The 20,658-nt window shown below is 32.1% G+C and overlaps 1 protein-coding gene across 1 annotated transcript in view; it reads right to left on the bottom strand.

Moving 5' to 3' along the window:
- The window catches only part of LOC129221504 (protein pelota-like), a 45,832-nt gene that overhangs the window by 12,700 nt on the left and 12,474 nt on the right, over positions 1-20,658 (bottom strand). Inside the window, exons 2-8 of the mRNA XM_054856257.1 lie at positions 19,474-19,566; positions 15,596-15,746; positions 15,400-15,490; positions 10,716-10,879; positions 6,551-6,611; positions 4,630-4,670; positions 4,400-4,520 (exon numbers count right to left, since the gene is read on the bottom strand). Of these exons, the coding sequence (XP_054712232.1) occupies positions 4,400-4,520; positions 4,630-4,670; positions 6,551-6,611; positions 10,716-10,879; positions 15,400-15,490; positions 15,596-15,746; positions 19,474-19,566 (722 nt within the window). The remainder of the gene's footprint in view (positions 1-4,399; positions 4,521-4,629; positions 4,671-6,550; positions 6,612-10,715; positions 10,880-15,399; positions 15,491-15,595; positions 15,747-19,473; positions 19,567-20,658) is intronic.

The raw sequence follows: 20,658 nt of genomic DNA, 5'->3' as shown, positions 1-20,658 counted from the left end.
TGCATATAAAGATAGATAGGTATGCATAAAAATGTTGCTTTGAGCGTGACATGTTGTGCAGAAGAAAATTAGAAAATGCTGTTTTGTGCCTACATTTTTAGAAATGCAAATTTTTAAAATATTACTAGTAAGTATGACTTTACTCAGAATTTTGAACTCAAAAGGAAATGTAATCCTTCGCTAGATTAAATATTTTATAATTTGGTAACATAATTTTTTTTCTCTCCCATTCTGGGAGAATAGTTGCCAAGGCGTTTTCTTTAGTCACCAGAGCGACCTGAACTTTGGAGTTGGTCGGACCATGCCTAAATAATATACATATTATGTGTGCGTATATGTAGTTATTATCTTTTGATGTAATTATGACCTTGTATCTCATTTTTTGTTGCGCTACTGTTTGAGTAACATTTGTGTGTATGTGTGGGGGGACGCAGCTTATTTTCAAGGGCCCATTCAAGCTCTTAACAGATCTGTTTAGATGCCTTTTTAGCTCTGATTTGCTAAACGTTGCTTTTAAGATTCTAAAACTGGAAAGAAATAAGTACTTTGAGGCTGAAAATAAAAATAATGAAAAAAAAAAGTTAACAGATGGCAAAATTTTGCAAATAGTAGTTGCATACACGTGTTTCGAAGTTCCTTGTAACCCCGAAGCATGTATATGCATTTATTTGCAAATTGTGTGCTTTATCAACATTGTTTTGTATTATTTTTTACCAATGATAATTCATACATAAATTTATAGAACCCAAAATACCATTTGTTTCTAAAAACTGGTATAAAATGGTGAGAATTAAAAGTGCAGGAAAATAAAACGCAATTGTACAATGAATTAGTCTTCTTATTTTTTGAGAACACCATGTGACCTCAAGTCATTAGCAGCTCTCCATTCATGCAATTGTTGCTGTCACTTGCTAAATGACTACCGGCGAGAAGAAAGGAACTTCCTTGGGGTAGTCTCCCAGTAGGGGTCTCTTTCTGCCTACTAACCCCGCGTTCGTTTAAGTGGGCTGGATTCGGGTGGTCTCGGATCTAAGCTACAAAGCCGTTTTCGGGCGGACTCGGTTTTAAGGAGTTAAAGGGGAATTTTTAATCATTCTGCCAGGAACGAATTTACTTGGTCACGATTATGAGGGGGCTCAAAGGGGATTCATAAATGCAAATAGGTGATTTATAATAGCAGTGTTATTAGATAAAGAGGTCTCCAAAAGTGCATTCGTGCTTTAAAAATGTAAATCAAATACTGCATAGTCTTCAGGGGTCTTCAAATTAATGTGGGCCTAGGGCCTCACTTTTAGTTAGTCGGACCCTGGGGCTGTCAATATATTTTTAGTGGTAAAATAAAAAATAAATGAATAAATTAAAAAAAAAAAAAAAAACAGGGAAACCTTAGCGGTTGTAAAAAGTTAAAATACTTTTGGTTTCTTTGACGCTTTTATTTATAAATGACAATTCACAATTGCTATAAAATGCAACTTACAACAAGGGCCAACGTCAGGTTTTAGTCAGCTTAGTTGGAGAATAGGGGCCCGGCTCGGAATTGAACTCATGCAGAGGGTAAAACATCCTAATGGTGAAAGGTGTAGAAGGGGGGCCTGTGAAAAAATTGACCTATGTCACTTTTTTCCCAAATCCACTTTTGTTCTCGGCGACCCTGTTTATAACAATTGGAACAAAAATGAAGAAATATTTTTTTCCATAAAATTATTTAAAAAAATGTAGTCTTAAAATACCATTGAGGAGCATGAAAGACTCTAGGTTATTAAGATTATCAAATCAAAGGCCAAAGGCCGCCGAAATGTGAATTTCAAACATTTTTTGACGAAACAAAGTATTCTGTACGCTGTACAAACTCACGGTTTTGAGCCACTCAATTTAAAAAGACAATAATTTTATAGAAACCAATGTTGAAAGAATTCCGGTGGTCCCCAGAACCCCACCCCCTCCTAATATCATCGAAGATTGTGTAAAATTTAAATTTTTAGGCTTCAATTTTGAATAAATTCATGAGAGAACAGTCGAATCCACTCAAGCCATAACATGGAATTCCAGTTTCGAAAATTTGCTGGAGGAAAGTACTCAAACCTCTCCCATTTTTTTAACACTCAAAGATGATCTAAAACTGACTTTAAATTAACAGTATCAAAAATTTTCTGAGTAAGTGCCCCATCCCCTCCTTTCTTTCTGCCCCATCAATGAAGAACTTTTCAAGCTCGTTTTTAGTGCTTCAATTCCGAAAATTTTGCGGGGTGAGCCTCCAGAAAACTCCATTTCCTAAGATCACTAAAGGTCAGCAAAAATTTCGTTTTTGGAACTTAACTTTCGAGTAACTGCCGGTGCCCTAGTCTTTATCAGAAAAGGCTTTTAAGACTTCAATTTGAAAATTTTCTGGTGGATGGCTTTGGAATCTATCACCAAAGATCTTCTAAAACCGAGTGTTCACAGCTAATATTTTTGTAAAAACTTCAGAGGAGAGCTCCCTGAACCGCACTTCATACCATATACTCGAAGATAATTTAAAATTCGGTTTTTGGATTTCCACTTCCGAGAAATTGCAGCCGGAGAAACCTTGAACATACGCTTCCCTAACATCACCAAATATTGTCTAAAATTGAGTTTTTAAGACTACAATTTCGAAAAGTTTCCGGGGAAGAGGCCCCTCGGACACCCCTATTTCAGACTCAATATTAATCTTTCCATTAGGTATATATTGCTAATACTTTGATGACTCTCAGAAGCCAAAAAGCTAAGTCCACTCTCTCTCTTTGTATTGATACATGCATTTTAAAAAAATTAAGGGGGTGCCAAACTTGTACCCGACCCCTCCCACCAGGTTTTTGACCTTGCATCAAGTCTTGGGTTCATCAGGGTATGGCAGTAAAAAAGGGAGTGTTTATGACAGGGCCCAATAATGTATGTTTGTGTCGAGGGACCCACCACGTTCTACGATGGCCCTAGTCTTTCATCCATGAACATCGCTAGCTCAGTTTCATAAAACAGGGGAATTAAGTTACTTGTTATGACTGCAGAAAAGGACACGCTAGCCAAGCAGTGTTATCATTATGGAAATATTCAATCAAGTCCCGGGCATTATGAAAATACTTAAACGGACAATTACAATCACAATTTTCTCCCTAAAAAAGGTTTAGCTAATACTGTATCAATTTGTTCACCATTAAAGTGCAGAAGTGTTCCTATCTGTTAAAATTTGTTTGAATAAAATATATTTAGTTGTTACGAATAATTTCCTCATATTTAAGTGATATCCCAATCGTTAGGTAAAATTTAATATCTATAAGAGCTATGGGGCTGCTACATCTCCTAATACCAAGGCCGATTTGTTCAAGCAATCCTCCACTGCCTACTTTTGCACCCTGGTATGTAACAAGAAGAAGCTTTACTTCTTCTAATGTTCAACTTTGATGCCTCCATTAAAAGCCTTAAACACTGTTTTATGAAATATTCATGAAATATGGTAAAAAAGATAAACGAGGAACTAAATTGTAACAAAATCCTGTGTCTACTAATGTAAACATCAAAAAATTTAACGTGCTCCCTAACAGCACTGCCCTGTAGCGGTTTTCCTAAAATTTATTTTCAAGAATCATGGGGAAAAAAGCGCCGGTCAGCACACTACTCTTTATAGGCACTATAGCGTGAGTAAAATCATTTTTGATCTGGTGCCATTTTTTGCTCCCCCGACTGTGAACAAATAAAATTCCAATCATTTTTGATCTGGTGCCATTTTTTGCTCCCCCGACTGTGAACAAATAAAATTCCAGCTTTTTGCTTTGAAATAAAACTTTCCCTTTTGATTATTTTTGAACCGTTTAATTTTTTTTTTACTGCCAGCAGATGATAATCAAGGATTTCAGTTTTGTTAATGAAATTTAAGAATCATTACTCTGATGGGAAATTTTACAATATTTTAAAAAATGATTTAAGCCAAATAGTTGAACTTGCGTCGCTTGACATGACTTTCATTTTTAAGGTACACTGTACAAAAACTGGCGATGCAGCTAGTAAATAAATAAAATAATCACTAAGAAAAATATGGTTTTTGAATTTGGCTTACGAACAATGCAGTTCTTTCTTGCTGCTGCCTGTGTGCTGTCAAATATGGATAAAATCTGACAAAAAATGTTTCAAAAAAAGTACAGAAATTTTTAGATCTACAAATAAGATTTGTTTTTACTTTTTGTGAAAAAAATATTTTATTGTGCCAGGAGCCATTTTCGCTGAATCCCCGGACAGGCGTTTCGTGCATTACTATTGCTGTTATTATTTGTTGGTTTCAAATAGTGTTTCCCAAGAGATAACCAGATCTTTCACAAAGCTTCCATGAAAAAAAAGGCTTTACAGTACAAATAAAATGTAGGAAAAAAATGTTAAGCAACGCTACCTTTCAGTGCATGTTTGAAACCAGAAGAAGCATGAACTAAAACGAACACTCCCTTATTTTCCAGCAACGTTTTATTGTCTGTTTTAGCAGCTTGTTGGAAAACATATTCATAGAATTGATCCTATTGATACAGAAAAAAATATACATTTTGTCAAAATATTATGCTGGAGAGATTAAGCTACATAAGAAAATACAAAAAGGAAATTAAATAACCTATTTGGAAATTTTACCTTCACAAAACCAGGACTTGCAATAAGAACACATTTGACAACTAGAGAGAGAGAGAGAAAAAAATTTTTTTTTTCAGAAATATTCATTATTATCTTAGCACAATGAAACTTTGGTACTTTTGGTGAATATTTAATTGCTTTTACTTTTATTCCCAGAAAACAAAATTATACCAGATTTTTTTTCTCTCAGTTAAATTGCAATCACAGAAAAGTGGTTTGCATTCACAATGGAGTCGTTTACAAAATTGTAAAAGTATTTTTTCCTGAAAGAGCTTGCTTAAAAACAATAGGATCTGATCATTTTTGGATAAATTTGTTTACGTTTAATATTTAAAAAAAATTACTTAAATTGGAGCGCTTTCATCGTTTACCGCTTCTGTCGATGACATCACAAATGATGAAATGACATTCAGTGTTGCCATTCACAGTGCAAAATATTTAATTTGCATCTTTACTCACGTTCATTGGCAATGATAGGGTTGATAGCAAGCATAGAGCACAATTTTAATTCACTAATTGATTATCATAACGTGGAAATGTAGTAGAAAGATGCGGCAAAGCGTATCATTTGTGACGTCATCAAGACCATGCCTTGTTTGAAAAATCGGTTATTTTAAAAAATTAATTAAAAAAAAAAAAAAAAAACTGTTGGGAAAATGAAAGTATTTTCTGGATCAATGTTACTTTTTCTGCTCATTCATTGACATTTTAATGACTAAAAGTAGTACTTTTGACTGAAAGAAACCACTCCATTATTAAAATTACAAATTATTCTACCAGTTACAATATTTTGGCTTATTTGGCGCTGTTTTATTTAAGAATTTAACCAAAAGGATTTAACAATAATTTTTTGTTTAAAAAGTTCTGCTTTAAATATCGGTACAAAAGGAATACCACTTTTCTTTCTATTTATATTGTATTAATGGAAATATTTTCAAGACATCAAGTTGTGCCACCTGGTTCCCAAAATGTTAATTTGAAATTCCATCAAAATATCAAAGCACACCAACATGATTGGCACAATATTTCGAAATGGTGCCAAGAGCCTAGACACAAAATTGCATCAATCTATGTAGCTGCAACAATACTAGATACCTAATAAATCATTAAAAAAAATAAATTAAACATTAAGAACAGAAAAAAAAAGAAATTATTTAATAAAGTAATATTTTGCCCACCTGTAGGATACCAATATTGGCATCAAGATTTCCTCCTCTAATGAAACAATTTTTTTTTTTGACTAGTAACATATAATGACACAAATAAATGCTAATTAATTGTATTCAACAATATTACTACTTGAAGTTTTTTAGCTGTGAAAAACACAGGCATGAGAGTGCTATGTGGTCCAAAAAGTATGAAAATGCAGAAAAACTCAATTGTTCAAAAAAAAAAAAAAAAAAAAGTGGGGGGGGGGAGGTAATTTTCACTAAAAAACTATACACTATTCAACTACATTTCACCTTTAAAAAAATAAAATAACTGATGGAGACTATTTTTGAAGTCACACACGTATGTTTGCTAAACAATCTTATGAGAACATTCTCAAGCATTCGTCATTCTCTACACATAGAAGTAGTTCCCTGAAGATTCCTTTCAAAACACTGGCAGAACTTAAGATGACAAAATTTAGAGTATAATTTTGTCCAAGCTTACCTTGATTGGTGCAATTCTATGTTTACAAGAAAGGGAAAAAAAGGACAGAAGTTTAAACTTTTCAAATGATTAAAAGTCTAACATTTTCTCAAAATATTTTAGGTAAGTCTGAAATTGAGACTCTGAAGAATAGAACCCCTAGAACAGTGGAATAACTTGTTGTGATACATCTTTGAAACAAATAAAAATAAAGAGCATTAAATATTAAACAGTAAAATCAAAATCATAACAATGAGTACAAGCATACAATGGAACAAAAACTTACTGTCAAAACTAACGTGCCTCACTAATGCTTGATACACACTCTCAAAAAACCTAGTTAGTCCCTGTAAAAGATAGAAAATTTTTTAATGCACAAAAAAAGGTAAGTTTAAGTAAAAAAAAAGAAAAATACATAGGCAACAAAAAAAGAAAATAGCAAATTTCAGGCAATTGATCCAGTGGTAGACTTATTAATTAGCAGGCCTTTTACAAGGTATTTAAAAAATATACTATTATTCTGCTGAGTTTATATCTCATTCTAAAAATAAGCTTTTGATAATCAGGTATTAATACTGTTACGAGTTCGGTGCAACTTCAAACTTTCTTTGAAATGACGATTCTGATCTTGATAAAAACACAATGAATTTATTCACAAGTATTAACAATAGAGCAGGTAACAATTGCAAACATCCAGAAATTAATCGAATATCATTAAGCACTGTATACGCATTTAAATCCAAAATATGTGAAAAGAAGAAATTCGAAAATTACAGCGCAAGCGCTAATACATCCACAGACAGCAGTGAAAAATGAAACTAAACAGTTAGAAAGCAAACTGATTGACTCTTCTTCATTCACAAGACGCACGGCGGCATTTTGTACCGCTTTGGAAAGTTAGACAAAATTTACGTTACTACAATAATTTTAGATGAAAATTAATGGAACAAATGCCAAAATTAGCCCAATTACAACAAATTAATCATAAAAACAATTACATTTACATAATTTGCAACAATACAAATGTGACGAACAGCAACAGGCTCTGACGAGAACCAGCTCGACTGGTCCTAGTCAATTCATTAGTCCTCAATGAAGATCAATGGCCCTCTTAAAGCTATCCATCCCTTGCTCATTACCACCTCTTCTGGTAAGCAGTTCCAAGTGCCCACAGCCTTACTCAAGTAGTAGTTTTTCCTTATTTCCAGGTTAGACTGAGATTTGAACAGCTTAAAACAATGACTCCTCGTCCAGCTTTCCGTCCAAAAGTTTAACCCATTAACGTCATTCATTTTGATAAATTTAAATAACTGAATCATCCCCCCTCAGACTTTCCTTCTCTCCAGGCTATACATATTAACCTATTTCAGGCCAAGCACGAAACTTTTATAAAATGTGGTAAAAGTTTCTTAAAATTGGGTTTAAAATACATCCATTAAGACAGAAAAAAAGTTTCTTGCATAAAAAATAATATTTAATTAAAAAAATAAAATGGTGCATATACGCACCATTGGCCAAATCAATGAACAAATATTTCATTGGAACTATATTATTCTTAGTCGAATTTTTACATTTTTAAATGAAAATTTTCGAAGCATTTTAGATGTAAATGAACTGTGCATTTGAGGCACAAATAAATTGTGTGGTTTTTGCGCACTTTACGTCATCTGTGGGCCTTTTCTTGGTGTTCATTTATGGTATACATGATTCCATCAGTCCGTATTTCTTCTGGTAGAGCTGTGGACGATGGATGACCCTTGTTTGGATGTGTTATTTGTACCGTATTTTCCTTAAATAGACTGTCCTTGAGTTCAGCTTTGATAAGGTAATCGCTATGTATGAGCTAAAGTCTGAAAGCGGCATTTTTGTGCTAGTAGCTTCCATGAATTCACTATCACAATATATATAGTATTTGTAAATAATGGCCCCCACCATTTTAGCATTGTCATGCAGGTAACGCCTCCCATAAACTTATTGTAGTCCAAAATAAAGTTTGGTTGTGAAATAGAAATTTTCTTTCGTTCACTGCGGTTATATGTTTGGCATTTACAATCGGCAAAACGGTCCCATTATTGGTAACAATCGTTGCTACAGCCTTGTCGTTTTATTTGATGGCCAATGTCTTCGGCATTCTTGTTGAATGCAAAATCATAGGAACCCCGAGGTTTTTTTTTTTTCTTCATATTTTTGGAGTCATCCAGTACACATTTAGCAAAGCAATTTTCACAAGCTGTTCCAGGTGCAAAAAAAAAAAAAAAAAAGAGAGAGAAAAATTAATTTGAATTTTGACATCTTGAATTCAAATTATGTTTTTCGCAATCACGAGTGTGTCTATGTAGGCGTGTGTGTTTGTGTGTGGGGGGTATGTGTGTTTGTGAGCTGGCATAAGTGTGTATGTTTTTGTGTGTGTGTATGTACATGTAGGTGTCTGTATGTATGTGTGTGTATGTGTTTGTGTGTGTATGTTTCTGTGTGTGTGTACGTGTGTGTATGTAGTTGTGTATGCATGCGTGTGTGTGTGTGTAGGACATGGATGCAACCTGGAGATGGCTTTTGCTATAGGAGCAACAGCGTGAGGAGCCGGTCAACGGTGAAGGTGCGGAGGGTGGTGGTGGGAAAATAAAATCAAAGGACGCCAAAAACAGTTAAATGAAAGCAATAAGCAATCGTGATTGCTCAAAAAAACATTTTCTTTCAAAATTTCGATTAAACTGTAGGAAGAAAAAAAGTAATCAAAATATATTTTGTGCATTTCAGGTTTTGGAACAATGTTAAGTAATTTCTTAATAACACTTGTTCCAAATGGCATTTTTCGTTGATTAGTGCTAGTCTCAGCACCTCCATACGGAATGAATTGGAAATGGTATCCGTTGATAAGAATGGTACCTGTTGACAAACACCAAAGTTTGAATCCAAACCTTACTGGCTTTCCCTTTATAAACATTTTTGATGAATGCCATTCCAAAATAAGGCACCATCTCTTTGTAAATTATCAAATTTTGAGAAAAGATTCTAAATTGTAGATACTTTTTTATATGCAGGAAAAATGGGTGTAATTTAGCAAACTTGTCTGTTTTATCAATGCAAGAGTTATTGGATAAATGGATATTTTGTTTTATATTTTTAAATCTGATTCAACTCGTGCTTTTCCAAATTATTAGCAGTCCTTTATCCTCTTCTAAAGACCAGTACATATCTACTTCAGGAAGAGAATGGTATCCAGAAAGAATTAGTATGCCAAAAAATCTTTTCAAGTCGGTTGCTGAAAATTGGAAATTGTGACTATTATTGTCATCAGCATATTTTTTTGAAAAAAAAAATTAGACAAATCTATTAAGACACATGATTTAGAATCATTTATCAGACACATTTAAATGAAATAACAATTTGCAAAAAAAGAAAGAAAACGTACGATTCCTTGCATAAAAACTAAGCTTTCAATTTTTGCTTATTGTTCATGCATTCGGCCAATGGTGCGTTTACGCACCATTAAATTTGAATAACGATTTATGAGATTTTTTATGACATTATTTTTATTTATATTTTATCTATAGAATTTACAACTTTAACCCATTATAAGAATGTGTGATTAATCTCAATTGGATTAATTATACAATTTCAAAAAGTCGAATTTGATAGTCAACGTTTCAAGGTAAAAAACAAGCATAGTTTGAAATTTTCTCTAAAGAAAGTGATTGCTCCAAATAAATTACTATTATTTTATAGATGCCTTCAAAATCTTTTAAAATGGCATAAAAATTAAATTTGTAAAAAATATACGAAACAGCGTTAATTAAAAATTCTTTACTGAAATGGTGCGTATACGCACCTTTGGATTAAGTCTTTTAAGTCTCGCATCATAATCAAAATATGAAAGTCTCCTTACTAGTCTGATAGCCCTTATTTGAAACCTTTCCAAAACAGAAATATAGTTCCTAAGATATTTATTAATAACTGGTATCAAAACTAAATAGGTATGAAAACCTTACACTAGTTTAACTTAGTAAGAGAGTCATTACAAGTAAATAAAATCTTACTTAGTGCATTTTGAAAGAAACATTCTTAAGAACTACTACTTTTAAAAATTTTTATTTTTAAGCTGATGTTCTATAGTGCTCACTGATAGGTGATTTCCATTTTAGCATGCTTTTATTATTATATTTTTTTAACTTAAAAAAATAATAAAAACAAATTGAATTCTTAGATACAAAATTGATGTCAACTAAAAGATATATTCCTTGCACTATACAATTTACAAGCTAAGTATTAACGCAATATTTCACTCTCTGAAATGAATTTGCTTAAAAATTCAAAGAAAATACGAGAAACTGATTAAATAATTTAATTTCATATGAATTAAGTGGTGAACTTTGAGATGAATTTCATGACATACATGAAGTTTTTTTTTCTATTTTCTTATTCTAAGAATGAGAAAGAAGATATTTTCATACTTTATCATGCTGAGCACACATTCCTTTCCGTTTTCTTGGTATATTTACATCAATTTTTGCTCGAACTAGAGTCATATTTGCAGTAACTAAGCAAACATGAGCTAGCCCTTCTTGCATTACAATTGCAGCTAAGTCTGCATGCTGAGCAGGGTCACATGCCAAATCTAATATGAAAAATTGTCAATAAATAAATAAATAAAACTAAAAAATAAGAAATCATATGGCTTTAAGTAACCTTACACACGCATAACTAAAAAATCATTTTCCCTTATCATATCAATTTGACATAAAGAATGGCTATTAACAAAATACAGCATAGAATGGTAAAATACAAGCATATGTCAAACAGCTTGTTCAGGGCATCCAGAGACTATAGTTTGAAGCTCATTTGAGATTACAAATATGGTATAACTATAACTGTGCTAAAGGTAGAAAGTTCTTATACTAAGGTAATTAGGAAATATCCACCAAAGTCAACTTGATTTCTGAAAAGCATGCAGCTGCAGTCGCGGGATGCTGTGAATGAGCTGTTTGGAGCATGTTTGTAGTTCTGTCATAGTAGTTGGTAATTTATAGTTTGATTGCCATGTGTTTTAAAATATGAGCAGTAAAATGAGATAGACAATGTAAATGTTGAGTTTTTAGCTCTTGTTTCCTCAGTTCTATTTTTGTTGTCTCATTTTGCTACTCACATTTTGGTAGTGTTTGAGACTTTCAACAAATGCTTCAAATTGCTCAAAAACATTAAACAAGTAAATGACAATCAGCAATAGCTTTATCTAATCAAAAATAATAAATGCACCGGCAGTGGAAGGACAACTTAGTCCAGTCAAGGCAATTAAAGCCCCAGCATTGATTTAGTCATAATTTCCTGGACAATAAAAAGAGGAAAGAGTTGAGCAGCAGGGTTTATAAAATTTTGAAATAAGGAAACATCTTATATCTTTATAATACAGGACCAGGATCAAATTTAGCATCCCTAAATTCGGTCACAAGCATTAGACAGGGTTGTCCTATTTTGTCCACCCCGGAAAAAACCACAGGAAAAAACTGCCTTGGAAAAAATATCATTTTGTCCATTTGGTCCGCTTTGTCAGTAAACTGAAAGTACTTATTTAAAAATTTGAAGTTTGAAGAGAATAAATAAATATATAGATTCTTCCCATTCAAGTAATATTTTAAGATAAAATTAGCAAACATAAATATGTATATAAACAATTGATTGTAAAATATTTTAGAAGTGAAAATGAAAAAAGTAAGATCAGTTGAAGGTTATGCAAACGTGTATAATACAAATGAATATCAATAAGTAAGTTATGATGCATGTAATAGCATGTATAAAAACAAATACATTAGCAGTAAATTTTAAGATGTTTGTCTGTGACATGAGACGTTTATTTCTCATGATAAATGTATTTATAAAATAAAAAAGTAGAAATAAAAAAATTTAAAAGGTTAGAGTCTCAAAATATTAGAAATCATATGAAAAAAAGAAAAAAAAAAAAAAACTAATTAATACTAAAAAAGAAAATGTTACTATGAAATGAAATTTGTTCTTCTAACACAAATACAAATGTGATTATCAGCAACAGGCTCTAGGCCTAGTTGGGCTCTGTTCCTAGTTAATTTATTAGCCCCTAATAGAGATTAATGGTCCTTTTAAAGCTAATTACCCCCTTGCTCATTATAGTCTCTTCCAGTAAGCTGCTCACAACCATACTAAAGCAGTATTTTTTCCCTAACTTGTATGACATTAACATATCCATAAAAACATGTAGTGTACATTAGTTATGTAGTGTTTAGTTTTTATGTAATATATTTAGTTATGTCATGACATTAAAGTATCCATAAAAGCCTGCAGTGTACAGAAATATTGTACTATATATATATATATATATATACTCTAAGACAAAAAATTTGACGCACCAAGAAGGAGTACTCCGATTGAGATGAAAATTGGTGGATAGGAAGACAATGCACAGAATATTAAACGATTACATTCTCAGAGCAATTGAATAATTTATGTCAGAGTTACAGTAACAAGTTCAATAAGGTATTGACTGCCTCTAGCCTGGATACAAGCTGAAGCTTGGCGTAGCTAACACCGATAAAGCTTCCGAGCTTCCGGAGGGTGTCCTGCGGTGTTTCCGGTCAAATTCGCTCCAATTGTTGGACAAGGTTATCAACATTCCTTACCAGATGCATTTGCTATCCCAGACATGTTTGATGGGAGAGAGATCTGGCAATCTGGCAGGCCAGGGAAGAGTTTGACAAGCTTACAGACAGTTCATAGCAACACATGCCGTATGTTACCTGGCATTGCCCTGCTGAAAACCAGCTGAGGGTACTGCAAAAGAAACGGCAACAAAACAGGTCTTAGGATGTCGTTGACGTACCACTGTGCAATAAGTGTACCTCTAATTACGACCAAAGGGGTCCAGTTATCAAAGGAAATGGCACCCCAGACCATACTGCCTTGTTGAGGGTCAGTGTAGCGTGCAAAAGTGAAACCAGAATCCCCCTTCTGCCCTGGGTATTTCCAAACACACCAGCCTCTTTCAATGATACGACTTCTTTTAAACTTTGACAGTTGCTCGTAATGAGCATGAACCATCTGGCGAGGCATTTTTAAGTTGTTGAAAGGTAATCTGAATCGCAATCAAACTGAAAATTTAACAACTGTTGAGGAACTGCTCTTTATATACATCTGCTGGATGCACAGTTTCAATGCGCTGGAGATCAAACTATTCATTCATTGGAGACCAAACTTGAATCATTTGCATATCTGGTCAAAACACTCATGCATACAAAATTTCAAAGCAATCGGATGATTGTTTCTTGGTGCGTTGATTTTTTTGTCAGAGAGTGTATGTATAACAGTAAAAACATTTTTAGATCAAATTATTGCGTAATGTGGAATAAGGAAAAAAAAAAAAATACAGCAATGCAAAAAACAAGCACACTGAAATTTTAGTACAATATTCAATTTTCATAGATTGAAAAATATTTAATAATTGTCAACTGCTTAGTAAGCTGTTTATCTTCAGAATTTTATCTTTCATTAGCTATTACCAATTTGTTTTATCAGTTTGTAGTCCAAGCCTGTTTCTAAGCTTACTTTGTATCATATCAATATTTGGAAAAATAAGTTCAGTACTTGCTGATGGTGGCTATGCAATGAAAAAGTTGTAGACATGCGAAATTGGAAATACTTTCTAAACCACTGTATCTCTTCAGAGATTCTCACCAATTTGCTGGTGAAAAATTATGTTTATGATTGCCTCCGACAAATACAATATGTTGGTTGCCAGAAATGGAGGTGTTTCAATAGAAAATGAAATAAGTATCAACAAGAGATTTTTATCAATGTCATTCATCCAACTCCTTGCTATTTCTTCTTGGTCACTAGTAAATCTTTCACCCACGTATTCCTGAGCTATAATGTGAGCTGGGGTGATGCAGTCATCAAACTTTTTCTGTAAAATCTGGCTATGAATTTTAAGTTTATTAGGTTTCAAAAGTTTTAAATATTCATTCGTTATGTCCACAATAATTGAGAAATTTCTTTGTAGTACATCTAATGAAATACCGATGGGTTTCTAAAGAATAATTAGATAGTTCACTTATTTATATTACCCAATATCATTAATTGTATTCTTTATGTTTGTATCCATTTCGTCCTCATGTTCATCAATAATTTTCAAGAAAATATCTTTGTTTTTTATGTATGTATGACACATTATGTATATGATCGCATGCACATATTGTGCCTAATGGATTACTGGGAGTATACATTCAGAGAAATAGATGGGAACATCACTGTATGTAAGTCGCCAAGCATTTAATGTGACTGTACCGTTGAGTTCAATTTCTGTTATTGTAATATGTAATCACACTCAATAGCTTGTTCACTTTGTTAAATTTTATTACTTTTAAGTAAGATATAACCAAAAATTAATTGCATCAATGTGTGATGAACAACTTTTTTGGATTTATTAAATTCTAAAGTACTAATTTTATTAACCATAACAATAAATTTATGTATCAAACATGTGGAAAATCAATTATATTTTTATTTCATCCAATTTTCTTCCAGTGTCCCGGACTTTCTACAAAAAAGTGGACAAAATAGCAACCCTGGCATTAGAGACATTTTCTGCGGTTATACCAGCCAGTAATAGTCTGCATTTTCTTCTTAACTATTTGACTTAATACAAATTTCTTTTTATTTTATCACACACACATCATAATATGAAAAGCTTCAAATATGAATGAGATACACAACATTTTGAAAGGAATATTTTTCACTTTTGCAAATTTCTCAAAAGCGGATAAAAGATTTGAAATATGAGACTCATTGGTTCGGTCACCGATCAGCTGTTCATTGCTTAACAGCAAAAAGGGGGCTGGTACAAACCATTTGTACTCACAATAAAGAAACTCTGTTTGGTTCTTTAGATTGATTGGCAAGTTGTCTATGACTTAAAACAAAATTGCTTGCTGAAAGAAATAGGCATACAAGTTCAAAACATGAGTAACAATTCAGGCTTTCTGCTATTTCCAGAGTTTTTTCAATTTTTATTTAAAAAAGGCCCTTTTAAGATGCATAGGAACAATTTTACTTGTTTAGGCAAAAATGCCAAGACAATATCAATAAGAATAATTTATATACATAAAATCATACCAATTCTTTCAAGAGCAATAGTATCCCAATGAGCTTTTAAGAGGGTAAATTTTCGATTAAGTTCCAGGTCTAAAGTATGATATGCTCCCATCTGAAAAATAAGTCATTGCTCAGTTACAATTTAAATAAATAAATATATTTTCAAAAACATGGAGAGAATAATTATTAACAAGAAACAAAGATAATATAAACATACTTTGACATACTGGTTTTCTTGAATATTTCTTCCTTTGACTCGAAGCATGCACCCTTGAGTATCAAAATCAATATCTTCAACTGAAATAGTCAACATCGTACGAACTCGATTGCTGCCTGTACTGCCCGTGGCAGATTCAGTAGTAACTTTCCTGCAAAAGTGGAAGTAACAAATTTAAGCACAAAATAAAATGAATAAATATTTAAAAAAAAATGCTTTTGGGATCAAATGTATTCAATAAATTCATAAATAAGTAAATAAATCTTTTTAATACACATTTGTGAGATCAATTGGTTGAGCAGATTTTTTTTTTTGATAATAAATATGCATTTCAAACTCGGTCGAGGGGCATTCCAAGGTATTTTTGACATTTATGTAGAGTCCGTAACGTGACCTTTTTTGCCATAACTTTTTAGTTTACTGTTTGATTAGCATATTATTTTATTTTGATCTTTTCCTACCAACACACCAGCTGAAATTAAAATAATTTGCAAATCAAAAGGTAAATTAAAAAGTTATGGCAAAAAAAGGTCACATTACGGACTCTACATAATTTTAAAAATACCTTGGAATGTCCCTCGAGTTAAAAGATGAAACACTTTTTTTTTTCTCTATTTCCCATTTTCAGAGAACTAATTTATATTACTCCAGCATAAAATTTAGCATGCATCAAAATCAAGTTAAATATGAGCAAAAAAAAAAAAAAAAATTATAAAAATGATTTGCAACATAAATAAATGAAAAAAATTATCAGTTAAGTACTTATTCCTTTAAAGATTTGTTTCAGACCAAAAAACATGACAGTCAAAAAATACCTCAACTATTGAAATACAAAATGAAACAGCTTGATTTCAGTTTGCATATTCACTAAAACTACCCCCAGCTTTTACAACAATTGAAATATTTACCAGGGATGCGAAAAGATTAATATCTGCCCTATGCAATTTTGGCTGAAGCATGTCATCAGCATCATTAATATATTTCCAAACAGATTAATTTTTAAGTGTTTGAAATAATTAAAATTAGATTTAAACAATAAAGATTTGCATTAAAGTTCATAAAAATCACTATTCAAGCAATGGTCAAAATTCAATGAAATTTCTAATTCATTCAATTCAGTTAGCAAGTACAATAAAAATCATCAATGTATAGCTTAATGAATAAAATGTAAATTTTATAAAAAAATATCTTTAATTGTAAAATACATAATTTTACATTTCATTGGAATTTTTAAGAGTTGTAAAGTACTTTTTATAACTTATTTCCTTTTCACGGTTATTGAGTCGAATCGATATTGAGCGAGCGGAAGGAATGTAACTAAAACCGTATCGGTTTGAACATTGTTGAACAAGTATAAAAAGATTCTTTGATTAAATTTAGTTTGTTTGAAAAATTTCGTAAACAGCAATACTTCCTCTTTGTAAGTTTCTTGCTTTAAGTTAATTTATTTTTGACAGAAACATTTTGTCAATAGTAACATTTCTTCTTTATATGCTTTTACTATACAGGTGGACTTCATAATATTCATAATAACATGTTAATGTATTATGCATAGCATGTTCAGTCATGCCATACAGGTCTTGTTCGCCTAAGCGCATCAAGCGGTTGCTGTTGTCTTGTTGCCAGCTAGGATGGCAATTTGGGGTACGCTGCTTCACTTTTCCTACTGTTTCGTAGTTTGGTGTGAAGTCTGACTTCCACAGTACCTACACACATGCCATAAGGACACGTTTATGGGGTAAGCAACCATTCACAGAACACAGGGGTCTGTCCAGGATTTTTCACAGGGTCCGTTTTTTGTGAAAAATCAAAAAATTTTGCAAAAAAAAAAAAAAATTTTTTTTGTTAAAATGAAATTTTAGAATTTAGAGATGGCACAAACTGCATCAATTAAACTTAAAGTTGAGGGTTTTCCTCTTTTATGTCGAGAAAGTCATTTTGGAGTGATTTTCTGATATTTGGCGGGGGGGAGGGGGGGCATTGCTCTCTCATGTATCAGTATTTATCTACCATTTTACATTATGTTAAATTATACTAGAAATACTTCTGTACAGTATTTAAAATAATTGTAAAAAAAAATAAATAAATAAAATAAAATTCTGAATAGGGTTCAGCATTTAACTTTTTGACCCCCAAGACACTCTTAAAAAGCACAGAATTTTGTTTAAAACTTATAAATTCCGTGATTTTAACAAAAATAAAAAGATATTTTAATTGTTTACCTTTTAACAAAGCGTAATAATCAAAAATTCGAAAAATCGGATTCCCATAGCGGATGCAAAGAGATCGCAATTCTCAAAGTGAAGGAATCAAAATTATAAAAACGGCTTGTAAAAGAAATATTTTTGATAAAATTATTTTAAAATTGCATTTTAGAGTCCTATGACAAACATTTCATTAATATCTGTGGACACAGTTGACGCAAAAAAAAAATAAAAAATAAAATAAAAAAAAAAATAAATAAATAAATAAATAAATAAAATAAACCATCTATTCAGCATTTTAATTTTTGACTCATAACAGAAAATGGAATTTTGCTTTAAAAACTTGAAATGAGAGTTCTAACAGAAATAAAGAGACTTTTCATTTATTTGCATCCTTATAAAGCGAAGTTAGCTTGAAAAAAGAACAAAATATGATTCTCATATCGGATGTTAAAAGATTGCATTTTTCAAAATGTAGACATCTAAAGAAAAAAAAAACGGTAATTAAAAGAGTTTATTTAAAGTTAATCATCCTTGTTAGCATCGTAAAATCAAAACCCATATAATTTTCTCCCAAAATAACAATTAAACATTGTGCAATGCAAATATTGACAAGCTGGCAAAATGATGAGAATATTTTCTAATCAAGTCGTTATAAAGGTTCAATGCCAGATGCTAAGTGGTGATAATTTTGAAGTTGGTAACTCTATCTGAAGCGATCAGATCAAATTTTTTCCTCACCCTTACTATCCCTTTGCAGTTTTAAGTTCATTTTGCTTACCAATGCCTTTTAGGAAAAGTTTACAACAACACCGCTTGCTAATTAGCTGTGATAAAACAAACAACCATTATATTTATTTGGCAGTAGCAATTATTTATCGCTTGCAGGAGCAAGCATGGGAGCATCTCAAGAGTGCCGATTTTTTTCTTTTCAAAATTAGCCAATTTTGTATAAGCTGATCCCTCTAATTTGACTTAAAAAAAGGTTCCAAAAATTATTGGTTTATACACAGAATTATGCATTATTTTGCTTTCAGATTTGCTCTTTCAATAAACAATTTGTGAAAGATCCGATCTTGTTTATCAGAATTTTGTGAAGGGTCCGTTTTGTTCGATCGGGATTTTGTGAAAGGTCCGTTTTGTTTGATCGGGATTTTGTGAAAAGTCCGTTTTGGTTGATCGGATTTTTGTGAAGGGTGCGTTAACGGACCCAAATATCCTCTGGCCAGACCCCTGGAACAACACATTCACACAAAGGAAGGACAAGGACAGGAGAGAGAAAGTACATCCATGTTTAAGCCGTGATTCAAACAAGGGACTTCCTCATTGCAGTCAGACTCCTCTGGCCACTAGACAGAGCGGGCAGCTACATCAAGCCGTTTTGAGACAAAAATGATCCCGTCCTCATGTGATCAGATAAACTGGAATCGATTGTATATGTATGTCCGGAAACGTCACATGAAGGTAAGAACATTGTCAATGCAGGGAGCTGACTGTTGCTGTGATTTTGGATACAAGATCTAACCTTGCAATGCTGCTTGAGACATGCAGTCACTGCAATGGTGGCCCAACAAGATAGGATAACATTACATTTGTGGCAATGGTGGTTCAATGGTCTCAGACTAGCAGATCACCAATGATTTCAAATGTTGCAATTTCTTGTATTTTTCTCACCTGATTGTAGTACTTCTTAAACTATCTCCAACAGCTATCAAGTTGTAGGCATGCCACATATCTTCAGCTTCTTCAGGCATTAGGGTCACAGACCTTAAATATAATATTTTAATTAAATTCAAAGATTAAAAATAGGTAAAACGGTGGTAGAGTGGACACTATTAATTTAAAATTTGATAGTTTTCCTTCGCTCAGTATTATGATGTGAAGTTTTTCATTATAGACAATACTAAATATTTAATAAGAACCATGATTTCATAGTAAAATAGCATAAATAAATCAATATTATAGAAGCTGTGCTGAAATGTCACAAAGTGCTCCAATGCACATCGGAACAATATTGATTCGACTATATGGCAGTTTTTGATGACTATCATAGTTAAAAAATTATTAAAAAAATCTGTGGCTGCAAAACAAAAATTTATGGATACAAAAACTTAAATGATAAGTTAAAAAATAGTAGTGTGTAATATAAAAAATTACGCACATGTTCACTCAGAGTCAGAACAGAGACTCTTTAAAACACTGATAAGCGAGAAAAGAGCAAGTAGAAATAGTAAAGTTTCTACTTTCTTTTGTTCTGTTTACGTAGTTTGAAAGTAACAAAAAACCTATTTTTTTTCCTTTGCTTTAGAAAAAATAATATAGGGCAAGTGTCACTGATGGGTTAGTATTCTTTTGTCTCTCACTGGTCAATCTTCCTTTCTGAAAGATCATTTAACTGTGAGAATATTAATTCAGGAGATATGGTTAATGAAAATGAGCTAAAAACTATTGATTTTTTGTCTTGCAGTTCAAAAGATAGATAAGTTGTATCTCTTTCCAATGGTGCTAACATATTTGAATTAGCACTAGTTAAGGGTAATTTTTTTTTTTGAAATATAAATCACTTCAAATTTCAAACGTGTTGTTTTGAGGGAAATAAATAAGTATGGCACAAAACAAGTTGCATCCAAGTATTTTGCAGCACAAAAGATAGTTTTATGAAAAATAAAATTTTGTAAAAAAAACTTAAAAGCACAGCTGAAAAGATAACTAAATAGTTATTCATATAACTGTTTTTTGACATGACGAGAGTTTTTTTTTTTTCAAAACAAAGTTTGAAAGGTTTTTGTTTCTTTTTCTAAAAATGTATCCTCTGGCACCCTACACTTAGTTTTGAGAGGATGAAAACTCTCAACTTAC

The sequence above is a fragment of the Uloborus diversus genome, chromosome 1 (assembly GCF_026930045.1).
Source record: "Uloborus diversus isolate 005 chromosome 1, Udiv.v.3.1, whole genome shotgun sequence".
NCBI lineage: Eukaryota > Metazoa > Arthropoda > Arachnida > Araneae > Uloboridae > Uloborus > Uloborus diversus.
The sequence above is the reverse complement of the archived record's forward strand: the minus strand, read 5'-3'. Positions and strand labels throughout refer to the sequence as shown.